Source organism: Leucoraja erinacea, chromosome 3 (genome assembly GCF_028641065.1).
Source record: "Leucoraja erinacea ecotype New England chromosome 3, Leri_hhj_1, whole genome shotgun sequence".
In the NCBI taxonomy this organism is placed as follows: Eukaryota; Metazoa; Chordata; class Chondrichthyes; order Rajiformes; family Rajidae; genus Leucoraja; species Leucoraja erinaceus.
This window is the reverse complement of record NC_073379.1, coordinates 39,527,176-39,540,204: the sequence shown is the minus strand read 5'-3', so window position 1 is coordinate 39,540,204 and position 13,029 is coordinate 39,527,176. Positions and strand designations below refer to the sequence as shown.

The 13,029-nt window shown below is 44.5% G+C and overlaps 1 protein-coding gene across 1 annotated transcript in view; it reads right to left on the bottom strand.

Annotated features, from left to right (window-relative positions):
• abhd17b (abhydrolase domain containing 17B, depalmitoylase) overlaps nucleotides 1–5,897 on the bottom strand; it is a 53,793-nt gene extending 47,896 nt beyond the window's left edge. The window contains exon 1 of the mRNA XM_055632479.1: nucleotides 4,686–5,897. Within this exon, the coding sequence (XP_055488454.1) occupies nucleotides 4,686–5,152 (467 nt within the window). The 5' untranslated portion in view covers nucleotides 5,153–5,897. The remainder of the gene's footprint in view (nucleotides 1–4,685) is intronic.
• Nucleotides 5,898–13,029: the final 7,132 nt, after the last annotated feature.

Sequence of the window (13,029 nt, the reverse complement as noted above, 5' to 3'; positions counted from 1 at the left end):
GACCCGTTGGGTCCAGTCGCGTTGTGGGGAGGGGTGACCTTCGGCGTCACACACGCACAAACACACTAACCCCCCCCCCCCCCCATACACACTAATCCCCCACCTTGATATTATATTAATATTATTAATTTGCTCCTTTTACCTCATCTCCCGCCCTATCCACTCACGCATAACCCCCAACTGCGCAGGCGCAGCTAGAGGGACGGGGGGGACGGGGGACGAGGGGGGTGGAGAGGGACGGGCAGAGATTGAGGGGTTGGGAGCGTGGCATCACATGGGAGGGCTGGTTCCCCAACGCAATACTCCACCACTCACCCATAGATCCCAATATTCACCACTTCCTAGAGAGGGAGAGTGGGGGGGGGGGGGGGGGGGGGGGGGCGGCGCGGCTGGGCCACGTAACTCACAGCTGAACATAATTGTAGCAATAGTCAATATACTTTATGGAAGGCAATATACGTCATACGTCAATGTTCAGAAATCTACCAATCTGTTTTGATTGTAATCAAATGTTATCAACGGATTGAATCTTCACAGACCTCTGGAAAAGAAACGCCGCCTTGGAAGAAAAAAAAACATCCTCATTTCAGTTCTATCGCTTAGTTTGAGGTTATGAACCTTGTTCTAGATTCCTCAGTTAGGAGAAACATCCTCCCAGTATCTATAATATTGAGCCCTTCAAGTATTTTGTATGTTTCACTGCGGTCACCTCTCATTCTTCTAAACAATTGAGAATGGAGATCCAGCCGACTCAAACTCTTCATACGATAGACCTATCATCCTAGAAATCAGCCTGGTAAATCAACACTGAACTCCACCATGGCAAGCAGAAGCTTACAGGCAAGGAAATTAATATTATGGAAATAGTGTGGTCTCATCAATACACAATTATGAGGCAGCTTTGTATCTTATACTCAAATCCTCCAGTAGCAAACGTAAAGGTACTTTTTATTATCTTCTTCATGGCCTGCTGCAACTACATGCTAACTTTGAATGACATATGCAAAGGCACCAGATCCCTTTAAATATCAACTTTCCTAAAATCTTACCCTACAAGTAAGTTTACAAGTATTTTTTGCTTTAAATTAAAGTGGATACCCTCGCATTTTTCCATATTACACTGCATCTGCCCTGTTGTTGCCAACTCACTCAGTTTGTCTCCATTTGCCAACTAAGTGGTTCTTTTTATTCCTACCTTTTATTTAACTACATTCTCAATCTATACCAGTATATCAGTGTGTACACCATTTCTCTAGCTTTGCTCAGCAATCTAATCCAAAGACTTTCAAAAAATCAAATATATCACATCACATTTATATCCCACTCATCTACCTAGTAGATACATTACTTAAACACGACATCCATTTTGTAAATCCATATGGAGTATTTTCATATCATATCATTATTTATTTAGATGTCTTGAAATCTAATCATTAACTTTAAATTTTTGCATTTTCAACTTCTGACGTCAGTCTGAGAGGTTGTTAACACCACGTATTCTTTTTCCTCATTTTCGAGTGAAATTATGCCACATTTGCCATCTATCGATCTGTAGGAAATATTCCAGAATCCACAGAACTTTGAGGATAACCAGAGCGTCCACCAATATTAATACATTTTACTTCCTCAGTTGCACTGGAAGCATGACTTTCCAGTACTTATTGCGTTGCAAAGGCAGACACAAAGTAATTGTTTAATCTTTCTGCCATTTCCTTATTCCACATTATAAATCCTCACACCCGCCTGTAAGAAACACGGGTTGCCTTTATAGACAATAGGTGCAGGAGTAGTCCATTTGGCCCTTCGAGCCAGCACTGCCATTCAATGTGATCATGGCTGATCATCCCCAATCAGTACCCCATTCCTGCCTTCTCCCCATATCCCCTGATTCCACTGTCTTTAAGAGCCCTGTCTAACTCTCTCTTGAAAGTATCCAGAGAACCGGCCTCCACCACCCTCTGAGGCAGAGAATTCCACAGACACACAACTCTGTGTCAAAAAGTGTTTCTTCGCCTCCGTTCTAAATGGCTTACTCCTTATTCTTAACCTGTGGCCCCTGGTACTGGACTCCCCCAACATCGGGAACACGTTTCCTGCCTCTAGCGTGACCAAACGCTTAACAATCTTATATGTTTCAATAAGATACCCTCTCATCCTTCCAAACTCCAGAGTGTACAAGCCCAGCCGCTCCATTCTCTCAGCATATGACAGTCCCGCCATCCCAGGAATTAACCATGTAAACCTATGCTGCACTCCCTCAATAGCAAGAATGTCCTTCCTCAAATTAGGAAGAACATTCTATTACTAGTCTAATCCTTAGAAGGTCCACAGGCTGGTTGTATGTCTCATGATAGTTTATTCTTATTCTATTTCTCCTTTGCAGTTTATTGGTCATTCTTTCTTGAATTACAAACTTCATCCAGGAAGTTGAAGATCCAGCCCGAGTTGGTACTTTTCTGTAGCCGTGCAATCATGCAGCCAGGGTACAAGTTCTTCTGTTTGCCACTTCCTTTATCATCGACTGGCCACATTTTATTGAATGCACAGATAATTGATGTTCATTAGCTTTTAGCAGCCAGTGATAATTCTGCAAATTTCTGGTTATTATTCTTTCACGTAGCTATACTGAACACCCTTATTCAACAGGTAGACATAAAATGCTGGAGTAACTCAGCGGGGCAGCATCCCTGAAGGGAAGGAATAGGTGATGTTTCGGGTCAGGCTGAAAAAAGGGTCTCGACCCGAAAAGTCGCCCATTCCTTCTCTCCAGTGATGCTGCCTGTCCCGCTCAGTTACTCCAGCATTTTGTGTCTACCTTCGATTTAAACCAGCATCTGCAGTTCTTTCTTACACTTATTCAGCACAAAGGTTACATCGGAGATGTATTCTAATTGTGGCGTGCATTCCTTCCATTTTGAGGGTGCAAGCTTCAGAACATTATTGAGAAGTCAGTACCTGATACAGCATGGCATTGGTGTGAACCACAACATATCACATACTCCCAATCTTAAATACCTGCCTTTATTGTGCATAGTTTCCAGATATTAACTAATTTCCAATCCCACAACTAATCCTGCAACAGATAATTCTCTGACATTTTTGCCACCTCCAACGGGATCTCACCACTGGCCACATCTTTCGGTTTTCCGCAGAGACTGCTCCCTCCGTAACCCCCTGGTCAATTTGTCCCATCCCACCCAAACCACCCCCTCCCCGGTACTTTCCCTTGCAACCGCAGGAAATGTTACACTTGTTGCTTTACCTCCCCCCTCGACTCCATCCAAGGACCCAAGCAGTCTTTCCAGGTGAGGCAGAGGTTCACCTGCACCTCCTCCAACATCATCTATTGCATCCGCTGCTCTAGGTGTCAACTGCTCTACATCGGTGAGACCAAGCGCAGGCTTGGCGATCGCTTTGCCCAAAACCTCCGCACAGTTCGCATTAACCAACCCGATCTCCTGCTCAGCACTTCAACTCCCCCTCCCATTCCGTATCCAAACTTTCTGTCCTGGGCCTCCTCCATGGCCTGAGTGAGTCCCACTGCAAATTGGAGGAGCAGCACCTCATATTTCACTTGGGAAGTTTACACCCCAGCGGTATGAACATTGACTTTTCCAATTTCAGGTAGTCCTTGCTTTCTTCCTCCTTCCCAGCTCTCCCACAGCCCACTGTCTCCGCCTCTTCCTTTCTTCTTCTCTCCCCCCCCACCCTCACATCAGTCTGAAGAAGGGTCTCGACCAGAAATTCCTTCACTCCATAGATGCTGCCTAACCCACTGAGTTTATCCAGCATTTTTGTCTACCTTCTATTCCCACTATGATGTGATAGATGAAGTCTGAAGGAGCATGGCTTTCAAATGATTTTTCAGGTACATCTTAACTGCATGTTTATTACAGACAGAAACTAATACTCTGGTAGAACACTGGAAGACAAAGGAAGAAAATGGTGGAAAGCAAAGGTAGTAATTAAAGACAGAACTGATTTTGTTTTTGTTAAGATACAGTAACTTCATTTGGTCACATTTTAATACAGCAAAAACACCCCTAAATCATTCAGAGTAATTAGCGAACAAAATAAAATGGCATTCAGACAAAATAAGGTGACTAAATGTTTAGTCAGAGAGGAAAGCTTTAAGGTGTGCCATGAAGGAGGTACAAGAGGTAAAGAGCTTTGGTAAAGGAATAGCAGAATTTAGATTACGTAAGCAGCTGAAGGCATGGCTGAAGTCAGGGGTGCCAACGGGAATTAAATTTAGAGATACACATGTAATCAGAATTAAGAATTAAAATGATGCCATCTGGAGGGGCAAAGTTTTCCTACAAGGGGTGCTGGGTATATGGAACCAGTTCCAAGATTACATAGTACAATTAATGTTTAAAAGACATTTGGACACATTTGTTGATAAGAAAGGCTTGGAGGGATATGGGCCAAATAGATCAAGTAGGCAGCATGAAAGAGCCAAAGGGCAGTTGAATTCTACACGATACCAAACAGTATCAGAGTCTGAAAGCATAATGCAGGTAATAAAATTAATTCACATAACGTTTCAAAAGCGAATACATATAATTGAAATTGAATAATTTGCAGGGCAGCAGGGGTGTGGTGAACTATTGGATGAGCTAAATTCAAAAGATTGCTCTGATGGCATATAGTCTATGATAAACCATGTGGTGGTATTACCCTACCTGGTCCTGAGGGCCTGCCAAGCCGCGTCTACGTCTGCATAGAGGTTTTTCTCAGAAGGCTTCCCAGAGCTGGCCCCGTAACCCGAGTAGTCGTAGGAGAAGACGTTGCAGTTGATTCTGGAGCCCAGACCGATGTAGAAGCTGCTCATCTGGCCCAGATCCACGGCATTACCATGCGAGAAGAGCAGCGTGAATTTGGCGCTGGGGGAACAACGGATAAACATACAACCAATGCGGTTGCCCCGGCTCGTCCTGGTCATAAAGGCCTCGATGGAGTCCTTCTCCCGCTGCGAGTACTGCCAGTCGGCTCGCTCGGACAGGTGCAGGCTCCAGTGGCCCCCGGACTCGTCGGGCAGCAGAGCGTAAGTGGGCTCCGGCGGCAGGAAAGCGAGTTTGGAGGCGATGCGACCCGGGCAGGGCGGACAACAGAAGAGGCAGCACAGCTCACTCAGAGACAGGTTATTCATGGCAAGGCCAGTCAGTCCCAGTCAATCAATCAAATAAATAATGAACAAATGAACTATTCCAGTGATCGCAGGGGAGAAACTACTGGGTTGAAGATATCAACGGGAAACTTTCTCCGAGAATTTTCCTTGTACAATGTCCTCACCGGCGATTGGACTCCAAGCCGGCGATGGATCGCATGTTTAATCTTCCGAGGGAAGTCGGGCAGCCACAGACCGGATGCTCTAGTGATAAATCCAGCGTAATCCCTAGCCCCCCTTTCTCAACGCTCATCGATCGAAGTGAAAGCCAGGAGTCCTCTCACAAAAGGAAGAGAAACTTGACCTGAATCTACGAGTCATCTGCGCCGGGGAGGCGGTGGGGAACCCAGGCGAGATCCCGCTTCAGTCTGCGGCCCTAGTGGTGGTGGGAGGGAGGGAGGGAGGGAGGCCGCGTCCTTTGCTCGGTGCCGGCGGCCTGTGGGACAATGCGGTGGCGGTGTCGGTGTCGGTGGCGGCGGCTCCTCTCTTGCCTCCTCCTCCACCTGTCGACCGGCGCCAGGCCACGGAGGACACAACGGTCGGCGGCGGCAGCAGCAGCTCCTTAATCCGCCGGGACGATCACCGCACTCGCTCCAGCCGCAGCTTCCCTCACACCCGGGATTATATTTTTGCGCCTGTCGCCGGAGGCGTTCCCATACTTTATATTTTAAAATAATACGTGTGCTCCAGTTGGCTGGTGCGGACACGCCTTTCACTGGTGCGGGTGAGGGGCGGGGAGACGAGGGCCGGTCGCCGGGCCGGGCCGGCGCGCATGCGGGGTGTGGATCTCGCCGGGGAGGAAGAGGAAGAGGGGGTGGGGCGCAGGCGCAGTCGCGACCGTCACGATTTTTTTGCTAGCAGGGCTTTCCCGCTGGGCGAGGCGCATGCGCGAAGACGGGGGCGCGGAGCGTCGGCTGGAGACGCCGGGCTGCGCGTGCGCTGTACGCAGGCTTTCACTCGTCTACTCATGCGCACACCCCGGGTCGAACTGAGCCTTCCAGGAAATGAAGGAGGATGAGGTCATTCTGCAGGTCAAATAGTATTAGTGGGGCTAGTGTGTTTGCTATGAGATCGGTGCGATCACTACTGAATTATTAAGAGAATGCATGAAGTTTTTTGTTCCGTTTGGTATATATTTGTTGTGAATAAAGCCTATTTTTTCAAGCAAACTGGGGAAGGGAATAGGATCGGCCATCGGAAAGATCAATGAAAAGACATGTTGGTTTTTTGAGAGAAAAGTAGAGCGAATTGAGAATTGTCTGACAGAATGCTATCAAAATTAAAACGGAAATTGCTGAAAAACATTAGGTTTTGCAGCATTTTCTGTTTTAAATACAGATTTGTCTGTCGCTTATTTTTTGATTTAGAAACATAGAAAAATAGGTGCAGGAGTAGATATAGATATGATATGCCATTTATTGTCACTATACATGTACAGTGAAACTGAAAGCTGCTCGTACTCAGTGCATACATACAATTTTACACAAAAAACAAGAAACAGAAAAAAAACAAAACAGGGGGGGGGGGGGGGGGGAATAGGTGCACAATTTCTACGGCGCTACATACATATATACATATATACAGATGGAAGTCCGTGTTGGGCGGTGTAGTCAGTGCATGTGTGGATTTGAATTTATGGTAGATATAATTCTCGGGAAGCAGCTATTCCTGAGTCTGTTTGTCCTGGATTTGATGCACCTATAGCGCCTTCCAGAGGGCAGCAGGTCGAACAGTCCAAACGCAGGATGGGAGCTGTCTTTGGTGATCTTCTTTGCCCTGCTAAGGCAGCGGGAGGTGTAGATGTCCATCAGGGAGGGGAGAGGGCAACCAATGATCCTCTGCGCTGTCCTGGTTACCCTCTGAAGCCTCTCCCTGTCTGCCATGGTGCAGCTGCCATACCATGCTGTAATGCAGTATGTCAGCAGGCTCTCGATGGACGAGCGGTAGAAGGTCAGCAGCAGGTTAGAGTCCAGGTTGTGCTTCCTGAGGACCCTCAGGAAGTGCAGCCGCTGCTGAGCCTTCTTGATGACCGCTGTCGTGTTGTCCGTCCAGGAGATGTCAGCCGCGATATGGACGCCGAGAAACCGGAAGGTGTTGACCCTCTCCACACACTCGCCGTTAATGTGTAGGGGGACTAAGTCGGTGCTGTGCCTCCTGAAGTCGACAATGAGCTCTTTTTTTTTCCTGGTGTTCAGAGCCAGATTGTTTTCTGAGCACCAGGTTGTCAACTTCAGGACTTCCTCTCTGTAGGCTGCCTCGTCTCCCTTTGAAATAAGTCCGACCACAGTAGTGTCGTCAGCAAATTTGACGATGCGGTTGTTGTTGTGGGCCGGACTACAGTCGTAGGTGTAGAGACAGTATAAGAGGGGGCTTAGCACACAGCCCTGTGGGGAACCGGTACTCAACCTGCGAGTGGAGGAGAGGTGGGGGCCAAGTCTCACAGTCTGGGGCCGGTTTGTGAGGAAATCCTTAATCCAGGCACATGTGACAGTGGGGAGGCCGAGAGTGACCAGTTTACCAATGAGGATGTCCGGGGTCCGGCCATTCGGTCCTTCGAGCCAGCACCGCCATTCAATATGATCATGGCTGATCATCTAGAATCAGTACCCCGTTCCTGCTTTCTCCCCATATCCCGATTCCGTTAGATACAAATTACGAATAGGGAGGTTTCACGGCAGTCGGGTCACGACTCATGACCCGTAGTATTGCTACGCTACGCCAAATGGAGTACACGCGATGAACTGCAAGTAAGCACTGACCATTGTTTCCAGCGTAGCTGGCCCGTTAAAACCCGCCGAAATTGTCAATATTTGCGCTGTAAATAATTATGGAAATCAGGATAAGCGTCAGAGACATTTAGCCTACTTCAGAATTCCAAAAGTGAGGAGAAATTACGGTAGATAGAAGCGAGAGCTGAAGGGACAACAACAGCCAAAGTGCTTGGCAAACATTGACCGTTTGCTCACTGCATTTCATCAACCAAGGCATTATTTGTGTTTTTTCTTGATTCCTTTGGCATCTAAAATGTTTCAGAAGTGATAAATCTGGCTGTAAAATTTTAAAATCGCCCATGGTTCTCAAGTGGTTTTTACATACAAAAAGGAAACGCCTCTGAAGCAAAATCTACAACCAGATTTATCACTTCTCAGACTTTTTAGATACCAAAGGAATCAAGAAAAAACACAAATAATGCCTTGTGCGCCAAGCCAATGTTCGTCAAGCACTTTAGCGGTTGTTGTCCCTTCGGTTCTCGCTTCTCTTTACCTTCATTTCGCTTCACCTTTGGAATTCTGAAGTTGGGTACATGTCTCTCACGGTTACCCCGACTTCCACAATTTTTTTACAGCGCAAAAATTCAACATTTTGGCGGTTTTTAACAGGTAGAAAAGTACGCGTTTCTTGCATTAATAACATATACTGGAAGTTACGGATGTCCTCCAGATGGATTGAGCGGCTCCGTGCATCCAGCCCTATGACCCAGTGACCTTACGTACAATACAGATCAAATTTACAGATCAAGTTTTAAAAATAGGTTAGGATAAAATGATACCTAATCAATCCGAGACATAAATTGAAACAGTATGGAACAGCCACATCTGTGAGAACAATTGTGTTTTACGTGGAATTATTAAACTTACTACTGATGGTTCCCATGTTCCCAGAGACAGATTACATTTTTCCCGATTTTATGTTTGCCAATGCTGTTGGAGACTGGAGATGCAGAGAATGAAAGTTGGAGGGGAATTAAAGAGATAAGCAACTGGATGCTCGTCACCCTTGCAAACTGAATGGAAGCATTCTATAATGTTCTATGTTACTGGATGAAGGAGAACAAATAAAAAGATGAGCTTTAACAACTTCTACTGTGGCATTATAAGTTCCATGAGAAAAAAATGTTTGGTTGAAATTGAAATGATGGGGAAGAGGCACAAGGCGTTGCATATGCTGATTTATCAAAAAACATAGTGGAAGAGTAACTCAGCAGGTCGGGCAGCATCTCTGGAGACATCTCTTATCTTCTGCAGCAACTCTTACCTTTTACAGGGAAGGGTATAGAATTGAATTGAACCTTCCTGCTCCAATTTATTATGTCTCAAATTATTTCCTTATCATCTTGATCCAAATGCAGTTTTTAAAGTGATTGTTACCTTGACAACTTTGGCCCATCCTATTACAAGTATTCCTCTATCTCTCCGTCTTTCTGCAACTAAAACTGTACTTACAGTGCATTCAGAAAGTATTCAGACCCCATCACCTTTTCCACATTTTGTTACGTTACAGCCTTATTCTAAAATGGATTAAATTCATTTGTTTTATCATCAATCTACACACAATACCTCATAATATAAAAGCAAAAACAGGTGTTTAGAAATATTTGCAAAGTAATTAAAAATAAATAACTGAAATTTCACATTTAGATAAGTATTCAGACCCTTTGCTGTGACACTCAGAATTGAACTTCGGTGCATCCTGTTTCCATTGATTATCCTTGAGATGTTTCTACAAGTGGATTGGAGTTCACAAGTGGTAAATTAAATTGATTGTACATGATTTGGAAAAGCACACACCTGTCTATATAAGGTCCTGCAGTTGACAGTGCATGTCAGAACAAAAATCAAGCAATGAAGATGATGGAATTGTCCGGAGACCTCAGTCGAGACACAGATCTGGAGACACAGATCTGGGGAAAGTTATAAAACAATTTTGGCAGCATTGCAGGTCCCGAAGAGCACAGTGGCCTCCGTCATTCTTAAATGGAAGAACTTTGAAACCACCACGTCTCTTCTTAGAGGCAGCCACCCGGCCAAACTGATCAATCGAGAGAAAGGAGCCTTGGTCAGGGAGGTGACCAAGAACCCGATGGTCATTCTGACAGAGCTCCAGAGTTCCTCTGTGGAGATGGGAGAAAATTCTAGAAGGACAACTATATCTGCAACACTCCACCAATCAGGCCTTTATGGTAGAGTGGCCAGATGGAAGTCACTCCTCAGTAAAAGGCACATGACAGCTCGCTTGGAGTTTGCCAAAAGGCTCCTAAACAAGATTCTCTGGTCAGATGAAACCAAGATTGAACTCGTTGGCCTGAATGCCAAGTGTCACGTCTGGAAGGAACCAGGCACCACTCATCACCTGGCCAAAACCATACCTACGGCGAAGCATGGTGGTGGCAGCATCATGCTGTGGGGATGTTTTTCAGTGGCAGGAATTGGGAGCCTAGTCACGATTGAGGGAAAGATGAACGGAGCAAAGTACAGAGAGATCCTTGATGAAAACCTGCTCCTGAGCATTCAGGACCTCAGACTGGGGCAGAGGTTCTCCTTTCAACAGAACAATGCCCCTAAGCACACAGCCAATACAACACAGGAGTGGCTTCATGACAAGTCTGTGAATGTCCATGAGTGGCCCGGCCAGAGCCCGGACTTGAATCCCGATAGAACATCTCTGGAGGGACCTGAAAATAGCTGTGCATTGACGCTCCCCATCCAACCTGACAGAGCTTGAGAAGATCTGCAGAGAAGAATGGGAGAAATTACCCAAATAATGGTGTGCCAAGCTTGTAGCGTCAAACCCAAGAAGGCTTGAGGCTGTAATTGCTGCCAAAGGTACCTCAACAAAGGGTCTGAATACTTATGTAAATGTAATACAGGTATTTCAGTTATTTATTTTTAACTACTTTACAAAAATGTCTAAACACCTGTTTTTGATTTTTCATTATGGGGTATTGTGTGCACATGGATGATAAACAAAAATGAATTTAATCCATTTTAGAATAAGGCTGTGACGTAACAAAATGTGGAAAAAGTGAAGGGGTCCGATTACTTTCTGAATGCACTGTATTTGTCCACGTGTCCAGTTCTTTAAAGACCTCAACCTGAAACATTAATTCTACTTAATTCCCCACCTGACCTGCTGAGAACTTCCAGCTTGATTTTCTTTTTTGTTTTCTATTACCTGCTATTTCGTTCCCCAGTTGCTGCTGAAGGGACCTGCTCAGCTGAATGTAGCATATGTGACCAGTTGGAGAAAAAGGCAGCCAAAACATTGGTGCATAGTTTGGTTTTGGGGGAATGAGGCAAGAAGTTGTTAAGTGAATTACCCATCCACACATTTCCAGTGCAGAGGAATGCAAGTCTGGGGACCCAATTGTTTAAATTGCAAGCAACCCATGACCCATCGATCCACCCAGGGTCTCTCTCCCTTCATCACTTGATATGAATGTTTATTAGGACCATTCTTTGGAAAGTGAACCAAATTTCACACATTTGACCTAATGTCATCATCTAAATTAATACATTAACAAATTCTTGTAAGAGATTAATCTTATTCATTGCTATTTTCATACATACAGAACTATAACGCATGTCTGCTAAATATATGAACATTCTAGCTTTTTAAAAGTCACAGTTTGTAAGAGAAAAAGGAGTTATGAAAAAAATGCTTCCGTGTGAGGCCACACACGTGACCAGTCATATTTGACCTCTGACCCTAAACAAACATTGTCTGCATAACAAAAAAAAATTAAATTCATAAACTTCGAAAAAATATGCATCATATATACAGTACAAAACATACCTGTAATGCTTTCCGAATTAGACGAGATTTATTCCACAATTTTTCATATTTTGGTCATACACATAACTAAGAATGTGCCATTACCATCACTGCTTCCATCAGCTCATAACCCATCTATCTTTCTTCCTGGGATTCTTATCGCTTGGTCCACTTTTGTTATTCCCTCTTCCACCTGGTCCCGTCTGCCCAACCATGCCTCCCTTATCGGGTTCAGCCTTTCACCAGCCTCTGTCTCACCCCTCTCTCCCACTTTTATTACACTGGTTATCAAAGATATCTTTGCTGGTTATCATCCTTTTTTATTTTTTTATTTTTTTATTAAATTAATTTATTGAACGTGTTAAAAAATACAAACACAAATAAACTTGTAAGCAATAAAAAAAGAAAATAAAACACAAAGGAAAACAAACAAATAAGTAACTCAAATAATACAAATAATATCGTTCATGTTCAAAAGGGGTAAGAAGAAGTTCGAAAACTTTTCTGGTCCTACCCCCTCTTATTTTCTATACATTTTCATGGAAAAACAGAATAATGGGAACAAATGGACCCAAAATCTGTTGAACAGTCCACAAACAAGAAATAACCAAACAGAAAAGAAAATCACTGGTCCAGCTCATAACCATTCAATCTTTTGTTTCTGCAGAGTGTTTTTAGTTTGAATAGAGTCTTACATTTTTTCAGCTTCAGTACTGATGCAGGAGCACGACCTGAAATATCACCCTTCATCTCCACGGATCAGTCTGAAGGGTCTCCAGCCGAAACGTCACCACCCATTGCTTCTCTCCAGAGATGCTGCCTGTCCAGCATGTTGTGTCTATGTTCATCTCCACGGATATTGCTTGATCCACTGTGTTCTTCCAGCAGGTTATTTTTTGCTTGGGACTATTGTCAGTTTGCTTGTAGGATTGGAAAAGTGTTCCTTTCACAGACCCTGGCAGTGGGTCTTTTTCGTATGAAATAGCAAGCTGCCTGTCCCACTTCTGAAGATTCGTCTGTACCTGGGTAAGCCTGGAGAGGGAGCACTTGGTGTTCACAGGATCATTCAACATTGAGAGGCTGGAGTGCATCTTGTCCAACAATGGTAGATTCTTATATTATAAATTGTAATAAATGTGGAAATAAAAATAACACGTTGCCATCCTTTGGGGGCGCTTTAGAGAAGTGTGGTATGTGTAATGCAATTGAGAAGAGGTCGGTAATAAAAAATAACAATTTAAAATAGTCGCTGTAACCAGGCTTCATGCAAAATATGGGCAGTGTGATCGCTCACCTTTTCCTTGGTT